Source organism: Herpailurus yagouaroundi, unplaced genomic scaffold (assembly GCF_014898765.1).
Source record: "Herpailurus yagouaroundi ecotype Mexico unplaced genomic scaffold, PumYag 140, whole genome shotgun sequence".
In the NCBI taxonomy this organism is placed as follows: domain Eukaryota; kingdom Metazoa; phylum Chordata; class Mammalia; order Carnivora; family Felidae; genus Herpailurus; species Herpailurus yagouaroundi.
This window is the reverse complement of record NW_024412395.1, coordinates 26777313-26803371: the sequence shown is the minus strand read 5'-3', so window position 1 is coordinate 26803371 and position 26059 is coordinate 26777313. Positions and strand designations below refer to the sequence as shown.

Here is a 26059-nt window from a genome sequence, read left to right as displayed (position 1 = left end):
TTGTTATGGCAGCCTAAGCTGACTAAGAACATTTTCAAATTTTACAGGGGCATGCTTGGAGGAACATAATCTTAGTGATGAAGGATCTGGAAACATTACTTTGTGAGAATTATTGAAAGAACAGAGAAATGGAGGTGAACACTGAATAGAGGTTGCAGCTTATGTTTTAGGTCTTCTCAAATACTAAGGGACTATCAGCATCTTTCTCAGACGCTATTTGGATTCTGACATTGACCGATGTGTTTTCTAGTTAAGCTCTAGCTGTTCTGTCTTTCCCCTTTGTGGAGGACTTTGAATCTTCTGCTCAGCTAACACAGCTCCATATTCATTCGTTCAGCAATCCAGCTCTCAGAAGCACTGAACATTACAAATTCAAGCATAACAGATAGGGTTTTGAGGTGTTTCTGTGTCCAGTATTTGCTCAGGATCATTCCATTTTTTTCCCCTAAAACATTTTTAAAACGGAGCACAAAGAAACAGAAATTTCCAAAAGAAAAGTCTGAATGAGGTAATAGTTCCTTCTTAGGTGCCAAGTAGATATTCAGAGTATAATACACAAAAGGTGTCAAAGAACTGTCTTACATTGTGCTCAGATATGGACTTGCAGGAAGAGTTCCCCGAACCATTGATTTTGTCTGTTGGTAAGGCAGTATCAACCCTCCACCAGCAGGACAGATGGCAATAATTAGGTCTGCTCACCCCTTACTTGGCAGAGGAATGGATTTGAGATCCCAGAGAGTCCACTTTTCACCAGCTGAACACTCAAAGTGAGAAGAAAAGAGAAAGGGGCCAAGAGCTGACTGGTTAAACAATAATCATGGACTCAGGGTGTTAGGCATTTGACCTTTCAGAATTTCCAATTTTATGAAAAATAAAGATGTTGCATGAAATAAAATGGCGACGGGGGGCTGCACATTTAAATGGAAAACTAAAAGTCAACAAGAGGAAGAAACTCTCATGATTATCTGATAGAATTTTTTTATAGGTCATGGATTTAAAAAAAATTAATGTTTTTACTTATTTTTGAGAGAGAGAGAGAGAGAGAGAGAGAGAGCAAGCCAGCAGGGGAGGGACAGAAAGAGAGGGAGACACAGAATCTGAAACAGGCTCCAGGCTCTGAGGAGTCATCACAGAGCTCAGTGCAGGGCTCGAACCCACGAGCTGTGAGATCATGACCTGAGCCAAAGTCGGACGCTTAAAGGACTGAGCCACCCAGATGCCTCTATAGTTCATGGAGACTTTTAAAAACATATTTTTGCCTTTTCTTCCAAGCATATTACTTTTGCTTTTAAACCCAGCACAGCTATTTGTTTTCTATAAAAGCATACCCACTCTCCATGTGTCTGTTTCCCAAAGTGTAGGTAGAAAATACAGAAGTCATTCACTAGGGGAAAATTCCATTCTCCAAACCATGCGGCAGTTCTCAGTGTGGTGATTCTGCAGTTCTAACCTGAGCAGAACTTCGCCAGGCAGTTACAGTACTCCAGCAGCCATCATGTCTACAGTTGAACGCTCCACAACAATATGGAGTGAACCAGGTGAAAAAGGCCACATCTCAGGGAGCCCACGATTGTCCTGAGTGTTATTTGCAAACAATTGTTTTATGGATAGAGAGGTAGAGGACTAAAGTTCAGGGGCTTGAGCAAATAAGAGCATGTAACATGTGTGCGATTCAGTTAAGAGAAAACAGGGTAGGCATCAGGTCTCATTCCATAGCAGGTTTTGAAAATACCTCACAGGAGGTCAATATGGAACTTCTCTTAAGATAGTTGTAACAATAAAATGATAATAATAACAATAGTTATAAAAGTTTTTCATTTTAAAATCTAGAATATCATAAAGCGTGAGAGCTGAAAAATAAAAATAAAATATTTCAGGTCTGGACGACATGTGTGTGCCCATGCATATGGGGAGGGATGACTTCTTGCTTGATATGATTTAGTTGATAACTTTTTAAATGTTTTTGATTGTGAGAAAGATCTACAATGTTAGAAATATTTGCACAAGCTGGTGTATAGATTCCCCTGCCACACCCTAAACTCCTCACCTACCAATGGGTGTATCATTTTCATAGGCTGAAACATAGGGTACACTACCAGACAGCTAATTTTCCACCTGGGAGATGACTTTAGTTTGTAGCTGTCTCTTCTGGTGCCACTGTGAGTGTCACAGATTACTAACACTAATATTTAATAGAAACAAGGCACTGTCAAGTTGGAGAAGCAGGCTGGTCTCTGGGTTATGATTAGGCTGTATGTCCCATAACCAAGTGACAGACTTTGGATGAATCAAGTGAGGTTGGGCCTAGAAATGGTTGGTGGAACAAATGACAAGTGCCATGAGATAAAGAAAGTGGAAGTCCCTGGATTGTGAAGCAAGAGAATATCTTGTAATATTATCTTCAACATGTTTGGTACGGTCAGGAAGTCTGGAAACAAATACTAAAGCATAATCAAGATGGTCATATGTGTCACTTAAGACAGCTTTCCTGGAGGCGTGGAAAGATGTGGGCATGGACAGAAAGGTCATTTGAGAGTGTGGTCTAGACTGATTGTACTCTAATTTAATAGTACTAGCTAACATTCACTGAATACCACACGCCAGGAAATCTGTAAGTAAGTGCTTTGCTATGGTTAGCATTCCATTAAATTCTTACAATCCCCACAAGAGAGGTACTATTTTTACATCCATTTTATAGATGTGGAAATTGAGGTGTGGAGGTCAAGAACTTGCTCAAAATCTTAACAGGTAGTAAATAGTGGAGTCAGCATTGGAATAAAGGTGGTGGTATGTCATGCAGGTAAAATTTTGAGCTTAGTTGATGGGAGTAGACCTCACTGAGAAGTCAACATGAGTGGCAATCTGCAGATGTGCCAGCGGTAAAGGAACTGGGCGAAGACCCTCAATGCACTGGGGCTGTTCAAAGATGAGCCAGGACACCAGTGGACTTCAATGAGACTGGCAAGGCAAGAAGAGTGAATAATGAAGTCTTAAGAATTTGTGGGGGACTAGATCATGTAGGGATTTGAAGATCTTGCAAAGAACCTGGCTTTTCTTCAAAATGAAATGGTGAGCCAGTCGCATTATTTAGCTTCCATTACTAGAACGATGCCGTATTGGGTGAGAGAAAAAAAAGAAAACTTGCCGGGCAATTAGGAGCAGACATTCTCCTCCTGGAGATGTGGCCGGAATCAGAGTTGGCAGTGGGTGGGCAGGCAAATTTTCAGAAGACGTCTCAGTGGTGATCACAATGTGGTGTCAACCCAAGAATGTGAAATGAGACAGGAGCCTCAGTGTAGAATAAAAGGCCACAAACTCTCAATTTCATTAACATCTATTGATGCAGTGAACCTGATAACAGGCAATGAAAACCAGTCACTTCTATCTACCATTAGAGGAATGGCTCAAGGTAATGGTTTCCCACTAAGATATCGAGGAGAAATTCTGCCTTTTGCTATATATTTTTTAAAAGCACGTCTATCCAGTTGGAGCAGGGATGCTCAGGCAGCTGACTCATGAAGGCCGACTGGCTGATTGCTCAGTTTGAAAAGTTTATTGCTTTGCAAGTGACCTCTTAAGGATATGGAAGAAAGGAGTGCAAGTAAAAGGAAAGTTTTAAGGCAAAGCAAAAAGGCAAGCACCACATTTCCTAATGGAGCTGATATCTTACCACTCAATTAATTTCAGAGTCAGGGCCCAATCTGAGTTCTGAATCACCTTCTAGTTTTACTTATAAAGACTTTTCATTAAGCCAAATTAAGTAGATGGAGGTCCAGTTGTTTATTATCTAGCACTAAACCATTCTTACAAAAAGACACCTGTGCAAGCCATTTGGCTCTAGTCAACTATTTTTTTACAATTTAATTATGAATATAATTAGAATGAGTTAAGAGACAGGCTAGGCATCAGCCATAAAACTTCCAGTTTGCTAGAACACACACATAGACACACACACACACACACACACACACACACACAAGGATTAAAAAGCAACCACAACAAAAGCCCCCACCAAGTCTGTGAGAATGTTAGCTTGCAGTGGAAATGTTAGTGGAATGGAAGTACTTGTAACATCTACCTTTATTTTAATTTCAAATTTCCTTGAAATGGTGCTGTAGAGGATATTTTTATACTCCATTATTTTATAGCTCTGGTTTCTTTAGGGTGACCCTTTAAAGCCTGCTTTTTGCTTCCTACGGTTTTAAGGCAATTTGTCACTATCATGCATTCAATGTTTAGCAACTGTTTGTAGTCAAGTGCCTTGCAAGCTTTGTTTCTTTTCTCCCAAAGAGTGTCATCACGGAGTTGATGATGCATCAGAAATAGTTTGACCAAAGGGCAAGATAAAGTCAAGAGTAAAGAAAATATTTGCAAATATACTTGACTGGCTTCCCCCACCCATCCTCCCAATTACTTATTGAAGGCATACTTGAAGGTAAAATGGCATGATGGCCACAGGGGAAAAAATAACATTCGAACATGCAATAGATACTTTCTGCCACGGGGCAATGCCTTTAATTTAAATCATTTTTATATGAGGATAATGTGACTGACAGAAACACAAGACTATGAGTTGTATTTTAGGACTTGCATGGGATATACTCTACCTTTGGTGACTAAAACTTTGCATTTTAATGGTGTTCAGTTAGTCTTATGAATTTTAGGACTTGCATGGGATATACTCTACCTTTGGTGACTAAAACTTTGCATTTTAATGGTGTTCAGTTAGTCTTATGAATACTATTTCTCACAATTTGTTCTACTGCTTAATCAGTGTTTACAAAAGCTGAGCATTAAAAAACATATTGCCTTTAAGTGCATGCGTGACAACAGCTTTTAAACTGAAGACTTATATGGAACATCATTACTGTTTCAGTTTATCACTGACTTGCCTAATCTCTAAGGGTTATACACATATATACCTATGTATGCATATGCACATACATAAAAAACATGATATATAATAAACATTTTATATATAATAATATATAAATACTACATATTAAAAATAAGTAGTATACATGTATACACAGAAAATATTTGCTTCAGAAAACTGGAAAAGATGACAAAGGCATTGATATTAGAACCATAAGGTCATTGTGAGTACGTGATTAGCATCGATTGAATTCCATGTAAATATACAGAGCATTGCTTTGCTTAGGGGTGGAAGGAAAAGTAATTATTTTTGTACACAAAGGGAACTTTGGAAACTCAGAATACAGCAAACCAACAAATGCAAACTCACGTGTTCTAATGAGAGCACCTAAGAGCTGAGGTGAAGGTGCCCCAAATGAAATTATCAGATATTCCTTGAATAAAAGATCTTTGACCCAGGCTGAAGGCAAATCCCTAAGCCTATCCTTCACAAATAGGAAATAATACAGCTTGTAAGTAAATTTATGAGGCAATTTCTCTTTACTTCCCTCTCATCTACTAATCAATCAATAGTTTCACTGTCATCTCAACTCTGGCGATCATTTGGATTTGAGAGAAGGCAGATGGAAATGGATAGACTAAGAGCCTTTGCCGCATGGAAGGAAAGCATGGTGCTATCTTCACGTAAGCTAAGAGGGGTGGAAAGTACGTAGTAAGTGAAGATATGTCTCCATAAAAATGTCTAGACCTCAATTCCCAGAGCCTGTGAATGTTACCAGACACAGTAAAAGAGATCTTGCAGATGTGATTAAGATAGGGGCCGTGAGATGGAGGAGTTAGTCTGGATTATTCAAGTGGGCCCAATGTAATCACGAGGGTCCTCAAAGGTCAAAGAGGGAGGCAGAAGAGAGTCAGAGGGGGATGTGGCTACAGAAGAGGTCAGAGTGATATGATGTAATGCGATTGGTGCCTGTGAAGGTGGAGGCCGACACCACTAGCCAAGGCATGTGGGCAGCCTTTAGGTGTTGGAAGAGGCAAGTAGATGGATTTTCTGCTAAAGCTTCCAGAAAAGAATGCAGACCTATTGACACTTTGCTTTTGGCCTAGTGAGAACAGTGTCAGACTTCTGTCCTACAGAACTATAAGATAATAAGTCACTGTTACTTTAGGCCACTGAGTTTGAGATAATATGTTATGGTAGTAGGAAACTAATACCCATGTTCTCTGGAAAACAGTGGTCTTAACTCAGAAAGCAGAGAGAAATCCCTGGTGAAGCACCCTGAAGTGGTCTTGGCTTGTTGCATGTTACAATTTGATACAAGGGAAAAACTGCAAAAAGGAATACTAATAAAACTCAAGCTTGAAATAGTTACTCACATGAAAGAGGAAAATAAACACTGCGTAGAGCTAAATAAAAGTCAAAAGGGGATGGGTGAGCAACTGGTCATAAAAATAATAAAGGGTTAAAAATGTATTCAGAGAGGATAGCATTAAAGCATGGATGCTTTTAATGTTGAGTAGTAAATACTGAAACATTGCTCATCCTTGGAAAGTTCTACCTTACTTCTAACCTAAAACTCCACTATCAAAATTTCTGATCATTAAACTTAATTCTAACTTTGGTTTTAAAAAAGAAAGAAAAAATTGGTTGTGGTCTTACGTAGAATATATAGGTCTTATATAGGAAGATGTAATAGACAGATTTTTGGCAACGGCTAGTTAGTTATCCTTCGAGTAAGATTTCTTCTAAATAGTCCCCCAAAGGCAATGTATGATGGTGGAAAGTATTTATGTTTTAGAGTCTGGAGTTGAATGCTAAATCTAATCTTTTGAGCCATGTGAACTGGAAAAATATTTTATGACTTGCTTTACTCTTCTGAAGAACTTATTTGAAATCACTTACTGAGTACCTAATACAGAGTAAGGAAAATGTTATCCTAGTTAATTCTCACAGTAACTTTAGGAACTAGAAATTATTTTCCACATGATCTTTCTACTTCTCCAATATCTCCTGCTTTGTTATTTTGAGGATTAAATGAGATAACTGTAAAAAATGCCAACAAGTTTTTCTCTTCTCTTTCCCTATCCCAGGGACTTTGGAAAAATGCAGACATTAAATCAGAAACGACTATTTGTTTCTATTCTTTGGTTGTGTGGAGTTATCAGAATGAAAAAGATAGAAATAGAGGTAAGCTTCGGACATTTCCTAGGATTTAGATGTACTAGAGATGTCCAGACCCCCGTAGGACTTTAGCTACAAGATTGCATCACCGATCATAAAACTCGATAGCTGTGTTTTTGTCTTGAGTTCACTTTCACAGTACTAATACCGCTTTCAGCACAAGTCACTTCCAGGGAATTAAGTCCTTGCAGTCAGTGGGTTAAATCCCCACGAAATAACCTGCAGGTGACCCAGTTGCACTGACCTCAAATATAGAATTTCAGATCAATGACTGCAGTACTTGGATTCTGAAATATCAAACAATCTCTGGTGTTTTTGTTACCTCAATGAGTGTTATCAGACAGGGGATCACTATGGCAATTACAGGTTCTTATCATATTAATGTTTGTGTCTGGCCCGAAAAGAAACTATTTAAAAAAGTAAATGCCTTCTGTTCTTTTTTCTCAGAATATGTAATGGTGACTTTCAAACACATAATGAGAATTAACAGTAATTCAAATAGCACAAGTGGTCATTAATTGCCCGTACATGAAATAACATTTCCTCCTCAGAGGGCGAAGCATTCCAGTTGAAAGTGGAATTCTTTTGGTCTATTCACTTTTTAACTCTGTCATGAAAGGAAAACAGATCTCCCAACTTCTTCCAAATAAAAATGTTAAGCCTTCACAAACTAGCATTGGGGTTAGTGAAAAAGAAAAGGGAAATGATGTTATAGGTACATGAACCGTAACATTGACTGGCATGGTGTTTTGCTAGTGTCTAACCAAAGAGTAGGAACCACTTCAAGTATTTACACAAACAGAGGGAATTAGTTCGATGCAGGGAACTGGTTACCCATATGATGAGGAAGTTGAGAGCCAAACAAGGAAAGAAAAATAACCAGGAAACTAGCTGCTGCAGGAAGCTACTACCAGGCTGGATAGGAAAAAGACAGAAGGATTCCCACCGCAAGATGGCAGCTGGAACCAGAGTGGGCCTCTCCAGTCAAAGCTGAAGCCACGGAAAAGATGGACCTTCAGGTAAAGAACTATCTGAGGCAGGTGGGTGGGCAAGGGAGAAGGGGTGGAGGATAACCTGACACACTAGCTGGCCTTTTCCTTCCCTGCCCCTCTGCTACCTAATGCCAGGGCTTACACTGGCTACAGCAGTAGGAGGCCAGCCCTCAAGAGCACCTGGGCAATGTAGCTGGCTGGGGTCAATGCTCGTACATTATAGAGCACAAAGGGAGGGGCAAAGATCTGATGGCCAAGAGCCCCAGAGCCAGCATCTACGGACATCTTTCCCATGAATTTCCTTTACCTGGTTGGTTTCTTTTCATGAAAAGGCCAAGAACTCGGAGGCAGGTCTCCTGAGCTTCTCGCTGTATAGATTTTATGGGAGGCAGTGAGACCTATGATAAAACCCATCACCTCTCTGGGACTGGATATGAGTCTTTATAGTTTTGAAAGATTTTTTTTTAAACTCAACTGGCATGCAGTGGGGTAAAAATACCTACTCTGGTGTAGTTTTACCACTGTCAAAAAGTATGTGGCCATTCTCCCATTGCTTAAGGATATTTAAATATGAACTACCAAGGAGTTTAGTTGAGTTTATAACACCAAAACTGACTGCAAGATTCTGACAAAAACACATAGCTTAGTAAGCATGTTTCTTCCAGCATTGTTACATATTTCTCCACCGTGCTATCCGGTTGGTTAGTCCTTCCATTTTACGCAGTAAGAAATAATAAGTACTGGGGGCGCCTGGGTGGCTCAGTCGGTTGAGCGTCCGACTTCAGCTCAGGTCGCGATCTCGCTGTCAGTGAGTTCGAGCCCCGCGTCGGGCTCTGGGCTGATGGCTCAGAGCCTGGAGCCTGCCTCCATTCTGTGTCTCCCCCTCTCTTTGCCCCTCCCCCGTTCATGCTCTGTCTCTCTTTGTCTCAAAAATAAATAAAACGTTAAAAAAAAATTAAAAAAAAAAAAGAAAAAAAAAGAAATAATAAGTACTATTTTGAGTTAGGCAAAACAAGGTCACTGAGGTTGATTCTTCTTGCCTTAAACAATGATAGAAAAACTACCTCCGTTGTAAGATCAAGTGAAAGCAAAACTACTTCCTTGTTTCCATATTGCATTCTCAGACAAAGTTCGACTGAAGAAACACTGTTAGCATTTGTCTAGGACCTTACATTTTTTAAGGACTTTCTTAAGCACCATCTCGTTGGTTCTTGGCATAATCCATTTTATAGGTGTTGGCAAAAATCCTTGCAATAGCCATCAGTCACAACAGCATGATACCACTTCAACTCTGCCTTGTTCCATTCTGACTATGCCAGTGTTTCTGAAATTCTGTTGAGTGGGCGTTGAGTCCAGGATAGTGCAGAGATGGTCTTATTCTTTGTGTAAATCCAAAAGACATGCCGTCACATGGGTTCTAAGGGCCTGCTTCCCCTATCTCTTAGGTAGGAGAATGGCTTGCCTTGTATCTTTAGAATCAGGTGGACTAAAGGAAGCTTAAATGATGGGTATCTATATCACAACCCTCATATCAGCATAGGTGCAGGTATGCTTACAAATAACATAACCCTCACCTAAAAGTCTGGAGACCATGACATGAAATTTGTATGGCTTCTTTAAATATACATAATCAGAAAGAGGTACCCCAATGCAAGTTCCCCAATTTCCTATAAGAACACTGTGCTAATATTGTGTTAATACTAATCTTTCATGCTCACCACGTTCCAAGCCAGTATCCCAGAAAAGCTGTTATGGAAATGCATGCTTATTTAGTTATTTTCCTTATTCCTCCTTTTAAAAAGAAGTTGAACCTGGGAACCATAAAATATTGTTCTTCTTGAGAAGCAGAAAGAACCATGACAAGGGATAAGAGCTGCAGCCTCCCCTCAAAACCCATAGTTAAGGCACTGCTACTGTAGTCAACAACGGCAACAATCACAACAACAAAATTGTGAGCAGACAGCAAGAGAAAGATCTTGGGAAAATAAATTCTGTTGCATTCCTCTTGATATCATTGTTCTGGAGCTTTAAACAAGTATGAAGACTTGTGGAGAGGGAAACAGAATAAAAGGGCATTTTGAGGGGCTGTTCTCCAACAAGGGGCCCCCAACTCCCCACTCCCACTAATGGAAATACTGTACACACAATCATCCAATATCTGACCTCCTAAGCAGAACATTTTTTTTTTCTTGGAGATTTTTCTCTTGGACTTTAATTAAGCTCCTGCCAGGCTTGCAAACTTTTTAATTTTACCTTTCTTTCTTCTTACTTTCTTTTTCCTCCTTGAATCAGCTTGCTAGCCAGGAAACTTTTTCCAAGCTGTCACAATTATAGTAAGTGTACCCTAAGATATTAAATTAGATGTACCGGTAGTTGCTTCTCCAAGCATCAATAGCAAAAGTTTCCTTGCATTTGCAAAGATTTTCATTGATTCATTGATTCATTCATTCATTCACTCTCTTATACTTAAGTGTGTGTGTTACAAATGCAAAAACAATAGAAAAGGAAGCTTTGAGGAGTGTACAATGACTATTGGTTCGTATGTGACATAATTCAACCTCCTACAAAGTCACCAGTTTAACAGCAGAAACCTGCCATTACTTAATTGAATCTTCTTACACTGCTCATAAGCAAATTGTAGCTGAGTATTTACTAGTATTGCTGGGTGAAGGATGAGGGAGCCTTGAGAAGGTGATACCTCAGTTGATGATTTAACTAACACCTCTTCAACGAAATGTAATGAGAGCCACTTAAATTCTTTTTCAAGACGCTTTTGTATGCAAACTCATTGCCAATTCTGAAACTCTCAAGGCAGGGACTGGGAATGCCAAAGGTGATCCCTCTAAAACAGATTCCGTGAGAAGCTATTTTCATTTGAGGTTGTTTAGTTGAAAACTGGCCACTCTAAATAGGTTGCCCTATTCACTAACAACAAAGCAAAACCAGAACTCAAACGAAAACACCTCAGAGAATATTGCAGGACCAGGCATCAAAAACACAAAACCAAAATGAACCATGTGGAGCACTAGGGATATTACCATCTCCATGATTGCTATCATTGTCATTCTTACTTGTTTACTTAATAATTCCATGCTGCCAGGTTACTCCACCAAGCGCTCCTGTCTGTGAGGTTACTTACTGATCGCTTCCACAAACCGCTCAAAGAAGCTGTAAGGGAAGAGCGGCTCAGGCAGCTCCCGGAAAAACATCTTCAGTGCTCCGGTGACAACGTGGATGTCCTCCCACTGGCTGTCGTCCAAATTCAGCTTCTCTTCTGGGAAAACACGAGGAGAAATGGAACAACTGGTTTTAATGAAACAATTACAAGACACTAATTATTATGTTAATGTTTGCCTACTATCATCAGCAACCGTTAACAGCCTTCTGCACCTAGAGGTTTGGTGCTGTGCGTGGTTTTTTTTTTTCCCTTTTTCCGTACGAAGGGAACATTTTCAATGGAATACCATCTGTAGGAATGCAGCTAACAAAAAAACAAGAGACACAAAGAGACAGTGCCATTGACACAGTATGTCAGATACATTTATTCCCATAATGCATCAGTATGAAAATTAGCATCACAGCTCAACATGATTCAAAGCTATTTGGTTTTGAGGCCGAGGGGCTAAGAGTTGCCAATGATGGCCGGCTCAAGGGACCGGCCTAAAGGCCTTGCTGAGCCAACAGGAGACATATGCTAAACACGGCAATAGAAAATGAGTTATTGCTTTACATGTGTTAGCCTTGCTATGTACAAGGGAATAATGGGTAACACTTTTTTCCCTTTTTTGCTGAATATAAAGTCAGCAAGGAATAGAATACTGAGTGAGAAAGGATATTAATTCCTTCTTACTGCTTCAAAAATATCTTTTTTTTTTTTTTTTTTTTTTTTAGTTTTCATCTCAGCGAGGAAAATGTGCCCAGCAACAATATTAGACAGACCCCTGTTGGCCTACGGAGGCTATGCAAAGCTGTCAAAAATGATAACGCACTAAAGACAAACCACAAGTGCTTACCCACTCCGCCTACAAACAACAGAAATGTTTGCTTGGGAAGCTGGAGTGAGTTGAGAGATTTAAATATTAAAGGATGTAACTGCCAAAATGAAGTTTTTAGAAGAAATAAAGAGACGCTGGACAACTATTTTCTTCTTGTTCGCCCTCAGAATGAAAGTCTGGAATCATTCTCACCCAAGAAGTGAAGGTAGCAGGATCTGAAAGCAACATCTTTACATACAACTGAAAGGAAGCAAGGCACGCAAGCATTGCTGCTGATCGGTAGTATTTGCCTTTGTAAACATGCGACATCAAAGCGCTTTTGAATTCTAGGTGGAACAAAAACTAAAGCTAATCATTTTTAACAGCCTGAGGTTAACTGAGCAGCCTAGTCTCCTGGCCAGAACTTAACAGGCATTTGGTCAACTGGATTTTTTGTTTCTTTACCAATGTCTTGGGCTCAGGTTCACATGCCCCCTCTGTGTCAGTTTTATGAAGCAGAGGAGAATTTGCACCAAAAATGTGAGAAAAGCTGAGAATTGTCACCATAGGGAATCTCGGCATGGGTTGTTTTGCCAATAGTGTTCACGTCCTTTTAAAATCTTAGCTGTAATCTTTATCAGATCTCTTTTTCTAAATGGACTATTATTTCCAGGGCTGGTAAGTGGCGTTCCTGTTCAATAGGATGTTTGCAAAGAGAAGGAGAGAAGGTGGATCTGTTTATTTCAGATGGGCTATTTTCTTCTCTTTCAGTCTTCATGCTTACCTCAATCATAACACAATAATATGATCCACAACAAAATCAGCAGAGGAGACCTTCTTTCTGCCCTGCAATCATTTTTGATTGATTGTATTTCAACAATTAGTCTTTTATTTGGCTACATACTATTGAAATAGGCCGACAGCATCTTAGCAGGCCAGCTTTAAACAGTCAACTGTTAACAATAGCATCAAAAAGGGAGACCTGATGGGGTTTACTGTCACTTTAAAGAACGGGGTTTTCACATTGTTGAAATCTGTCAGATATTTTGAAATGTCCCTCTCACTATGGTGCCACACCCCCTGCGTGCCCTTATAATAAAATTGGTTTTACTCCTGATTAAATCATTTTCTCCCTACCCACTACCATACTTCTCATAATGGACCTGTGCGCTCTACAGCTGGTGTTCTTCCCATGGTACCAATTCTTACTTTATCTTTTAAGCACTTTGCTGCTAAGATCTCATGCAGAGTGCTTATGTTTTGTTAAGAGCTTCATTCTTAGAGAAATAGCTTAACACATGTTCTAAAAATGTTGTACAACTTATTGCTTAAAACACATTTAGAAAATGTATAAGTACTGTAGCTTTGGCACTGAACTTTAAGTGGAAACCCAAACACACCACACACACACACACACACACACACACACACACACACACACAAGTGCTCTCTCACACACAACTATCTTTACCAAAAATTTATCAGAAAAGTCCAAGACAAAATGCCAGCCTGGTACACAGGTTCGAGATTGCCAAAGGAAAGTACTCAGCAGGTGAAAAAGAGAATGATTTTATCTTGAGCAAGAAAACAACAATAACAAATAATTACTTGACCATTAGTATTTATGACCTCCAAATAAACATCAGTTAGTTGAAGTCACTGCAAAAATGGAATATTTCAATATACACAAAAAAGAAACTTTGCCAATCAATAAATACCATTTGATTATATCCACTTGAAATAACGTATAATATCGATATCAACTTGTATTACTTAAACCAGCATTTTTAGTATGTAGTCTTCATTAAAACAAAGCAAAACAAAACAATTTTGTATCCCTCCATAAGTAGCTTAAATAAACAATATGACAAGGAGCTGGAAAAATCTTTTGAGATATAATCTCTATTTTTTTATATCAAATTTTCATAGCCAACGAAGTTTAAGATTACTTGTAAACCAGAGGACTTTAAGGTATATTTTTCAAGGCCAATGAGATTTATCTAAATAAGCAGTTATGTTCATATTCCTATGTCTTCTCATGAATCCAACCAGTTCTCAAGATGAACCAATCATAATCATATCTTGGTGTTAACAGGTATCATTATAAACACAGTTGTATTATTTGATAGACATTTTCTAACTAATCTGTTAGCAGTGCCACAGAAGTGCACAGAAGTGTTAGAAGTGCTTACGCTTCTCCCTTTGTTCAATAGAGCAAGGCTTGTCAACAGTAAAGCATTATTAACATTTGGCACTAGATAATTTTTCGTGGGGGCTCTGCTGTGCGTGCTAGGATGTTTAGGAGCATCTCGGGCCCTAACCCAGTGGAGACTGGTAGCGCTTCCCAGTGGTGGTGATGAAACACCCCCAGGTATGGCCAACTGTCTCCAGATATGGCAAAGTCATGCTCCGTTGAGATACACTCCAGTATAATGGAGCTGTAAGAATCTATAGAATTACTCAATAAATATAGATTTATGAAGGTTCCCTTAGGTGAGCAGAGAGCTAGAAAACTAGATACATACTGAGATTTCTTTAATAAGAACTTAAGAACTGGTAATTATTATGGATGAAATCAAAACCTCTTCCAGAACAAAGTTCACATGACCACATTCCCAGGTGTTTTACAACAAAAACAATAACCAACAATTATGTAGTGCTTCCACTCTATGAGGGACTATGCTATGCACTTTAGACTCATTATCTAACGTAACTGTCTCAGTAAGACAGTGAAGTCCATGTTATTGTTATCACCTCCTCCATTTTACAGACAGGGAAAATGATACATGGGGAGATTAAGCAACTTTTCCATTGCTCACGAATGATGAATCCAGAATAAGGAGCCGGCACCCTCCCCCACCCCACAAAACCACTATGTTCAGACTTAATCTCGGCTGGCAGAAGTTAAAAGGGAAAAGGCAAATAAATGGTAATTGCAAGTGGTAGTGGATTGACTATTACTTCAAGATAGTGACTTTTACATTTTATCCCTAAATGTCTTACTTGAGGCTATGCTTTTACCTGTAAACTGACTCTGATCTTTAGTAATTACTCATTTAGAGGAGGAACAGATTCTTCTATAAACAGATATAAAGCAAATTGGCAATAAAAAGAAACTGCATTAGGAAAGGGGCAGGGGATGGAGCAAACGGTCACGTGATGATGTGATGAAGAGGAAATATGACAGAGCGGGAAAGAGATTATACGAAACGCCAGGCCTGGGTTTACCACTGATGTGCCATATATCTGTTTACTTGATTGCGAAATGAAGATAGAAGGGTAGTAGTTGTTGTTATCAGATGAGAAAACATATCTGAAAAACATTTGGAAAGCACAAGGAAACAAAGACATCAAAGATGCTACTATGACACAAAAGGTGGAATAAAGGCCAAAAGGGCAAAATATATAAGGGCCTAAGGCAATGGAAATACTGAGCAAAGAGCATAACCATCCTGTCGTTTTAGGCGATGTACCTCAGCATGATGTAGTTTGTCACATGAGATCAACAGAAATTTGACCTCCTGGAGTCCAGTACTGGAAAGAAGTCTGGCTTCGTCACGATATCTCACAATCCTTCCTCTGATAATTGTGCTGATTTCTCCTGATTTCTCTAATTAGGCTTTCTTAAATTCATTCTTTTGTCTTAAAGCATTTAAACAGAATTGAAGATAGGTCAAGCTCTGGAGTCCAAATACTATGTGACTTTTATTAGAACACAAAAAATATATCTTAACATTGTAACTAAATGAGGCCATCTTGAAATGTCCTTTCTTGAAGAGTCTTTTGTGTATTTTATTTATTTTAAGTAAACACATCTATATTAAGCTATTTATATTTGAAAGAAAAAAAATAGATAGTAACTATTAGGAATAATCTGTCTTAAAATGGAGAATTAAAGGATGGGCCTTTGATAGTTACAGCAGGTCCTGGTAATTTCCCAGGAAAAAAGGCATGTTTAATAGTTTAATTACCTCTTCCCTCTTATATATTGCTGTATAGACTGGTATAACCAGAATTTGCATTGCCTGGTCTGATTTCAACTAAGCTTACCATGTTAACCCAGTGTTGATTAAAACGTGAACGCAGATAACTTGAATGATCCAGAAGTAACTAGTGACATAAAAGTAAAGACGTACTTCTTTGTATTTTGAAGAACAAGTGCATTTTTATCTCGTTATTTTTTTCCATGGCACTTTTAAAGCTTCTTTCCAACTTTATTTTACTGTTGTAACAAAAAAGAGGAAAGACACCCCAACTTTCCCAGGATATGGTGAGAAGAGCTCTGATTTCATTAATATAATGACAAGAACCTATTACATTGTGAAACTCTCATAAAGGATGTGGTATCTGCTTCCAGAGCAGATGACCATTTGGAAACCTTATCTGAAAGGCCTGCTGGGTACATGAAAGTCACAGCACGAATGAAAGAGATGCCAGAGGGACTACCGATCTGAAAATAATGATATGTTTGGCCATAAAATCAAACTGGAAGATTAGTTATTAAAGTGGATAAGACACACTGTTTATCTATAAGGATATAGCTGATTTTTAGTTTAGCACTTAAAGCAGTGGATCAAAAGGAAGTTGGTGGAACCATTCGAATAGCTCAACCTTTCCTGTTGTGTTAGCCCTTAAAGTAACAGTTCAGTTTGATTTCCAGTAGATTAGAGAGTTTCCAAATTCTCAAACACAATGATGTAAACCCTGTGTCAAAAGTAGCATCCTTCCATGCTGTACTCACTACAGCTCCTTCCTACAGCATCTTGGGTATAACATGAGACTCTGGTGATGACATTATTTTAGAAAACTTGACCCGTTGGCCAGTTAATTTGTATGTTTACTTGATTTTTATTAAATAAACATAGATGGAATAGACACTACATACTAGAGCCATATTATGTGTTTTTCAAAGCAATGGCTGTTGAGGTTGTTTTATATTCCTCAAAGGAGAGTATTTTACCAGGTGCTCTGAAATATTATTTAAGTGGGTATAGACTAAGTTCTAGACATTTCACATCTGATGCCTGTTCCCTAGCATCAGACTCTATTGACCTTGCAGACAAGCAAGAACAAACTCAAAGAATAAATATATCACCCAAGAAATGTGCAGTATGTCTGTAATGGGCTGAATTGTGTCATCTCCAATTCATACATGGAAGTCCTAACCCCCAGTATTGTACAATGTGACTGTATTTGAAGATGGGCCTTTAAAGAGGTAATTAAGGTAAACTGAGATCATATGGGTGGGCCTTAACCCAATATGAGTGCTGTCCTCCTACAAAGAGATTAGGACACAGACATGTACTGAGGGAAGACCATGTGAAGAAATAGGAAGAAGATGGCTGTCTACAAACCAGGGAGAGAGGCTTCAAAGGAAAGCAACTCTGCCAACACCTTGATCCTGGACTTCTTGCCTTCCTTACTATGAGAAAATAGATTTCTGTTGTTTAGTCTCACCCAATTCCCAGTCTGTGGTACGTTGTCATTGCAGTCCTAAAGAAATGAATATCATGGCCAAAGGTTTGCATAGAGAAATATGTTATGTTCCTGGATCACATCTAAACATCTTCTTAACACGCAGACTATACCACACTTATGAAATATGGTAGACAATAGAGATAGCTGTTTAGGTTATTCCAGCTGAATAAAAATAATTATCTAGATTCAGAGAAAAGGTTTGAAGCTGGAACCAATTGGAGAATAGCTTGCCTACTTAGATTCCACCCAACTATTTCAAATGATTTGCTTTATAAACACATGCAGGATACTCTCTATCTTGGTGCCCCTAGACAAAGAATAAAATTACTATTGCCATTTTCTTACTCATTCTTTTTTCTAGCTACTTCTTCTAAAGTACAAATATCTCATTGCTGTTATAGCCTCAGATACAAAATACTAGGGAACATTTAAAATGCTCTCAGTGCAAGCTAAATCAACTTTCTATGGCTGTGGTACCTATCAAAGAAGGAGGAAAGTGGTTTTAACTATGAAACTTCACATTCCACATCTCAAGACATTTACTCCTTAAAATTTATCATAGTAACTCCCTGGAAGCTATGAGGAGGCCTACATTGGAAAATGGTGACTTTACTGTAAGAGAAGATGGTTGGATCTGTGTGCAGAATGTGTGGTTTTGCCACATGGTGTACAAAATATAGTTTTGTGTGGTCTCCTTAGTAGGAAAGAGAGAAGAACCAAGGAAATAACCAGAAACTCTCTAAGATACTGAAACTAAAAAGAAAACAAAAAACAAAAACAAAAACAAAACCCCCAAACAAACAAACAAACAAAAACTTTTATTTCTTAACATCTAATGGAATGTTTTGGCATTCCATGTTGGCTTGCTCTCTACGTATTTCATGTTGTGTATATTTCTTTGCAAAACACTTAGGAAGCCCAAGGCATGCAAATAATGTCACAGGCTAATATGAAATATCCTTCATTACTCTCTTTGAAGGAAGCAGAGCCACCTTCTACTATATCCAGCACAGGAACTGGGTCAGGAATGAGAATGCCTTATTTTTATTTTTCCTCAGATTTCATTTGAATGTAAATAATAACATAATAAATAGGTACAACTGAAACTTGTGAAGCAGGCACCACAGATGGAAAGTATAACAAATGTGTCATTGCTTTGTGCATTTTTAATTTATAATGGCATAACATAAAACTTCTTCCCATCATCATAACTCCCATGTATAATGCCACCTTATAAAATGATGTTATTGACATTATGCTTCTCTCCGGGCTTTTAGATGGTTTTTGTCCGGGCACCTGAGGAGAGATGACCCTCTTCAGAGTCTAACAACAACACTATCACCAGCAAAACTGAATTGACTTTATTTGTTAGGATCATACATTTAAAAAGAGAATATATTTCATGGCAACCAATATATATTTCTTTAATTCCTTTCATCCTCAGAGCTTCCAACACTGCTCTTATTTCCATTCAGTCAAAGGCTTTTTGTGCTCTGCAGACACCATACACAATGGTTCATTTTATTTGACCGTCTTCTCCAAACAGATTCTGAATTTGTTTGAATTCCATGGATGATTTCATACATTACATCCTCCAAAGGGGAGAGAATCCGTAGGATTAAATTTCAGCAAAGTCATTTTTGAGTTTCCTTCGTTATCGGCTCTAAATTTCAGCACCATTGCTATTTGTTCCCTCTAAGTTATATTACATTTGTAAATATCAAGCAGAAGGTCAGATCAAAACATATCTCATAATGATATCTAGGAAATAAATATAACTAAATCCTATTAATGCCCATATACAGATAACATTTCCATTGTAGGTACATGCACATACCTAGACATTATTTAAAGTGCTGGCTTCCTCACTTGTCTAATGAGAACTGTAATCTCTCCCTCCTCATTTTGTGTGAGAATTAAGTGAAGTGATATATGTAAAAGATTTAGTACAGGCTTGTTATAGCATTATTAGAAAATTTATTTGGACATTATCTTCTTTGTCAGCCAGACTTTGGCAAATGATTCCAGAATCTAATATAATTTCTAGCTTTTATTATTCCCTTTACTGCATTGTTGGTGTTTGTGGGATTAGAGATGGTATCATTTAGCAGGAAGGACCCGGTTTGTTGCGAGGTTAGAAGTCTTCCATCTGGAAAGATTCCGTCAGGAAAATAGAAATAAAAGGTAAACAAAATTGGTAGATTAAGACAGTGCTACTCTCATTCATTGAAATCATTTTGTTCCTAGATAAGATATCAATAAAGATAACCAAAAGAAAGAGATTTTTTTGGCAATTATTGAGGATATATTTTTCCACTAAATTATCTTGCTTAATTGATTCATGGGAGTAGTTAAGTAAATTTTCTATTTCGTAGCATAAGAACCGCCAGAGTTCTCCAAAGTTACATGAAATCAGAGTTGGGAGACGTGGAAGTTTTATGACTCCTTGCATAATGGTAGACAGATAGCTAGATCTCCATGCATCCATTTCTTTCTGAAACCACCAAATAACACTCTCTTCTTAATTCTGTATTTGTGTAGTATTTTAAGTCCAGAATAATGAGATGTAGTCTTTCAGGAATCTATTATCAATAACTGGTTATTTTGGGGTTTTTTGTGAATGAGAAGTTTTAGAGATTTTTTTTTCCCACCTCAAAAGAGAGTCTGCCTGTCTGACTCCAGGGGTCTCCAGCTTTCAAAGATATGGAACAGAAAATGACCATTGTGTCACTTTCTAACATAACTTTTGAGAATCATCATTCATATAAATAATTCACGATGTGGGCTGTTTTTATTACAAAGAAGCTATAAAAACTAGCTGATAAAAATTGTCAAAACACTTAATAACATGCTACTTGAAAACCTACATTGTTTAATATGAAGAGTGCCGTCCTTATTGTTATTTAAAATTTATTTATTTTATTTTGAAATGATAATGTATTCACACAATTTAAAGTTAAAAATATATACTGCAAAAGTCTCTTCCTAGTTTATCCCTAGCTAGTCAGTTTACATCCCCAGAGAAAACCCATATTATCAATTTCCTATGTATCCTTTCAAAGCCATTTTCTATACTCAAGCAATATTACCCTCCACCACCACTTAAAATACACACAGCAATACAATCTATGCACCGTTCGACATCTTGATTCTTTTCACTTGACAATATATCATAGAGGTTATTCAAAATCAGGACTTCCTTCTTCTACTTTTTAAAGCTACATATTTACTTTTATGGATGTACAGTAATTTACTTAATGAGTTTTCAATTGTCAGAGATTTTGCATAGTGCTAGTGTAAGGAATCTTGTTCTTAGATCATTTATATCTAACTTTAAGTATGTACCTGGGTGAACAGAACAAATTCGTAGACCTGGAGTTTCTAGATCAAAGATTATTTGTATATCTAAAATATTCATAGGCCTTGCCAAATTGCCCTCATAGCTCGTGCACCAATTTATGTTACCATCACAAAATTTTAGAGACTGTGGTTCACTAAGAGCATATATTCATTACTGCCTGTCACTCTTCTCAGATGTCCATAGATAAATTGTGCCTTTAACTGAATAGTGGAAAAAATACTAAATGAAGAATAAAATGAGTAGAGGTATAGAGACTAAGACTAAAAATACACACCAAAATCTTGGTTAATGAAGTGAAAAGCTTGAATATTTAAATGACAATAACTGGTAAGCAATTGATTTTAATAAACATATAACATTAATAACTACAAATAGTAAAATAAGCCCCAATAACAATAACTGTTTTCTGATGAAATAAGACATTAATAGAAACAACCAAACAAACAAACAAAAAAAAACCAACAAAAAAAAATGAGCATTCTAAAAATAACGGAACGAATGGAATTCTACCACTTATGTAAATTTCAGCAATTAGTAGTACAAAGGAAATATTGATCAAATTATTTAACATATTAATTCATTAAAATAATTTATGAAACACCTACTAGATGTCAATGTGACAAATGCAAGAAGTATGAGAGGAAAGACAATTCTAAGGACAGAATGAGAATTGCAAGATGTTTGAGAAATGGTGTAAAAACTTTTGAAGTCCTGGCAATTCATAAGTTCTCCTTAACATCACTGCTAGGATTGTGCTGTCTTTAGGGAAGAAGCTACCCTTTTTAATTTTATATTTGCTTCATCCGTACAAAGAAATGCTCAATTAGTTGTTTAATAAGTACCTCTTTAATAAAGATCATGATGATAATGACGATAGCCATGTAACCCTCCCAGGTCTGAGGGTTTTCTACAGTTCCTGTTGTAGAAACTTAGGAAGACATCATTTGCTATGGTCTCAGGTGAACTGTTAGTACTGAGACACATTTCCAAGCAGCCCAGGAGGTTCTGGTCCCTCGGAACCTCTTCTCTCTCAGCAAGCAGAGCAGAGATGTACTTGGGATAACCTCACCATACACTTCTCTCGTGAGAGTGCACGCCAAAGTCAGTGGAGGAAGGTGGACTGATGTATATGAGAAGATCCTGGCTTTTGTGACCAGCTACTCTTCTCCTTGTTTCTCTTTCAGTCTAACACTAAACCAATCTGTGGCACTAACTCCTGGGTCTCTGCCTATGTTTCCTGATGTTACCCAGATATCTATGTTGCTAATCTTTACTCTGGTCTACATTCAGCTTCATTTCAGATCCTGCTTACTATGTTTCTAATCCTCCCTGATCATCCTGTCACTCCTGGGCACACCCTACATAATTCAACTCTACTGACTAACCAAAATATTTCTTGGGGTGTCCCTCCTCCAAACAAGTTCATTCTTATTAATCTTTTTTATCCCCAGTGTTTAGCCTAGTGCCTCATGCGGTGTGCTCCCTTTTACTATTTATGGACATACTGGTGCTGCCTGTCCAATTTTAACCTCCTCTGATAGTAGAGGTTATTTCATACTACAATAATAACGCTGATAACAGTCAGTCCGTGTGCATACACACACAGGTACAGCATAATTTTTGTGTTCTCTTTGTTCATTTTAATCTCTTAAGACACTTAGCCAACACGGAAATTATAAATAGGTCATTCAGTCACTCGTTTATTCATTTATCAAATATTTATTGAACTCCAACTTTGTGCCATGCATGTTGTAATTGCCGGGGTGAAACAATACATACTGAAGACCTGGTCTCTAAGCTTGAAGCTCTTGCAGTATATAGGGAAAAAAAACCATAATAGAATGTGGAAAATGTTACTACACAGCTTAGTGTAGACAGCTATGGGAACATAGAAGATGAGTATCTAGCTTCCTTTGGAATGTGATCAAGAGAGGCTTCCCAGCTGAGGTTTCACATAACAATTAGCTTCTGAGCAGCCATGTGGACAGTGGTGAGGTACAGGAGGATGTGGAAGAGGATGGGAAGATATATACAAAGAACATGAGAAGTAACAGTCAGGCCAAGGACTGAGGAACACAATGCATTTGTGGATCTTTAAGTTGCTGGGGAGCACAGATGTATAGGTTCCACATCTCAGAGTGCTGAGAATGGAAAGGAAGGTACAGGCCACAGCATGAGGACCTTATGGCTAAAATCGGCTGGATCACAAACAAGACAGTGACATTCTGGAAAGGTGCTCCAGCAGGAGTGAGTAGGATGGATCAGAGTGAGTATATGGATGAGAGGTGGCATGTCCAAGAAGCACCATGAGCAAGGAGCTCGGTTGAGGGGCTCCGCTGTGCTAAAATATTACATATTCACCATGGAAAAAAACATTTCAAGGAAGTCAGGAAATAAGAGAGAGACACTCAGGTGTATTGATGAAACCATTACATAGTAAAAAAAGAAGTCTAGAAAAACGATGGTTAGGCATGTACAAAGGATTAAAGTTCAGAAACCAATTATTTCTCATAGGTTCAAGAAAGTCAAAATATTCTATTTTCCTGAAGTTTATAAAAACCTGCTGGTAGTTGGAAATGAGAATCCGTTTGGATTATCTGACCAGAGATAAGACTTCAATGGTGTTTCAATACCATGCACTACTTTACGGACTCTACAAAAGGGAATTACAATTAATTGGATTATGCTGGTCTCCACACGCTGATTGTAAGAAAAGAAAGTATAAAAGTGTAACCAATGCTAACAGGTCATATCTATCATCAACCATGGGATTTTCTTTTTTACTTACCAATAAGATTAATTTCTTCTTTACAATCTTTCAATTTGAAGTCATTTTAATTATAGAGTTTAGAAAATTCAAAGGAGAAAGCAAACCTACTTTCAATGTATTATTAATAATTGACCTCATTTTTATTCATCTTTATGATGAGGGAAAAAGAAATGGATGGCTTGTTTATTGTTTAGATGAGTTTTACTTACATAAGATCCCTTTGCAAACTTTTCTCAATTTCGATTTAATTAAAAATTATTTTATACTGAATTTCTGTAAAGTGCTAAGACCAAGGCTAGGTTCTTGGATTCATAAAGATGTGGTCTCTTTTTCAGGGAACTTGAAAAAGTCTGAAAAAAGACTCAGGTCTGCAAACCTCAAACATTATTTCATGGCTAAGTGGAATGTTAGATTAAAGATATAAATTACTAGATAATATAGTTGAGCACTTCTCTGGGAGTATTATAAGTGCTTTGCATGTATTAACTCATTTGATCGTCACAACAACATATGCTATAGGTATTGTTATTAGTTCAATTTTACTGACAGGGAAATGGAGGTCCAGGGATCAAGCAATTTGTCCAAGTTCACTCAGGTTTTTAGCTAGAGTCCAGTCCATTGGGCTCTAAGCCTGAAACCTTAGTCACTGCCAGCACAGAGTATGGACTGCTTCATTCTGACTGGGGTGACAGGGGAAAATTCTCTAACTATGACAGTAAAGGGATCAAAGAATTGTGATGACCAAGGTGAGCGAAAAAGCATGTTGTAGGTGAATGTTCTATAAATGTGTTCCCAGGACCAGCCATTTCAGTATCACATAGGACATTATTAGAAATGCAAATTATTACATTATACCCCAAACCTACTGCATCAGAATCTCTGGGGTACAGATGGCCATCTGCAATTTAACAAGTCTTCCAGGTGATTCTGAAGCATGGTAACATCTGAGAGCCACTATTTTAGCAAAGAGAGATGATATGGATAAAGGTTGGATTATTGGCAAATGGCGTCTTTACAGGTATTGCAAAGGTGGGTTATGAAATGTGAGAACCTGGCTTGGAAGTTGGTGGAATGCCTTGACTGCCATGCTAAGAAATTCAAAGTTTAAATGTTCTCCTTTAGACAAGAGACAGCCACTAAAAGTCTGAATGCAGAAATAATATCATTCAGACTGTAGTTTATGGAAATAAGTCAGTTGGGAATATAATGATGCATTTGAGAGGTGAGAAGGTGAGAAGATGCGAAATGGTTACAAAACTACTGTAATAGTCCAAGGCATCACAAAGGCCAGAACAAAGTAGCGTTTGTAGAAATGCAAAGAGGCTATGTGAGACCTTAAAATTTAGTAAAAGTAGTGGTGGCAAAAGGAAAAAAGGATCAAGTACAACTCTTGTTTTTGGCTAAAAGGATGTTGATGTGTCAATGTAGTTGTCTTATATTGAACACATGAGAAAGAGTAGCTAGGATTTTTTTATTCATTCCATTTGTTCTTAGAAGATGCCAGGTTTGGGTATGCTATTGACATTTTCATATGGCAATTTCCATTGGACATTTGAATATTTGGATATGTAGCTTAGTAAAGGGGGATGAAGATTGGATAGGTTGATTTGAGGATTAACAGGTAGAAATAAAAGTTGAATAATAACAACAGTGATGCCAAAAGCCATGAACCTAACACCTATCATGTACCAGTTACTGTGACAGGCAATTTAAACATGTGATCTTATTTAGCTTCCATAGGAACCAAGCAAAGTAGTCTATCCACACCTAACATGTAAAGATGTAAGGACCAGAGAATGTATGTAACTTGCTCAAGTTCATACAGGAAGTTAGTGCCACAGCTGATTCTAACGGTTGCTTTACTCACAAACTATTTTGTAAGACTACCCTAAAATAATAAGGGAGGAAAATGATCATGTAGGAATAGAAAGAGCAATAAGAGAAAATTGCCATTCAAATTTATGTCCTGGAAGTGAGAATATAATTATTTTTACATAAGGTTTATAAACAAACAGCTCCAGACCATGACATAAAAGAAATATCCAACCAACATGGATTCCTGTGTTAATAGTTTATCTCTAATGATCAGCATCTACACAAATCAGCGTGTTTGGCAAGGCAAATTCCACTGCAGTTTCATCTGTAGACAGTTGCACTAGTTTTTTTTTTTTTTAATGTTTATTTATTTTTGACAGATGGAGACAGAACGAACCAGGGGAAGGGCAGAAAGAGAGGGAGACACAGAATCAAGAGCAGGCTCCAGGCTTTGGGCTGACAGCACAGAGCCTTATGCGGGGCTCAAACTCAGGAACTGTGAGATCATGACCTGAGCCGAAGTCAGACACTTAAAACCTACTGAACCACCCAGGTGCCCTGAGAGTTGCGGTAGTTTTAAGTACATCGAACAAGTCACAATTTGTGATTCAG

General features: G+C 37.9%; 1 protein-coding gene across 4 annotated transcripts in view; it reads right to left on the bottom strand.

Moving 5' to 3' along the window:
* The window catches only part of ARHGAP15 (Rho GTPase activating protein 15), a 619122-nt gene that overhangs the window by 125034 nt on the left and 468029 nt on the right, over positions 1 to 26059 (bottom strand). For all 4 annotated transcript variants that reach the window (XM_040474977.1, XM_040474975.1, XM_040474976.1 and 1 more), the window contains exon 12: positions 11189 to 11323. In XM_040474977.1, the coding sequence (XP_040330911.1) occupies positions 11189 to 11323 (135 nt within the window). The remainder of the gene's footprint in view (positions 1 to 11188; positions 11324 to 26059) is intronic.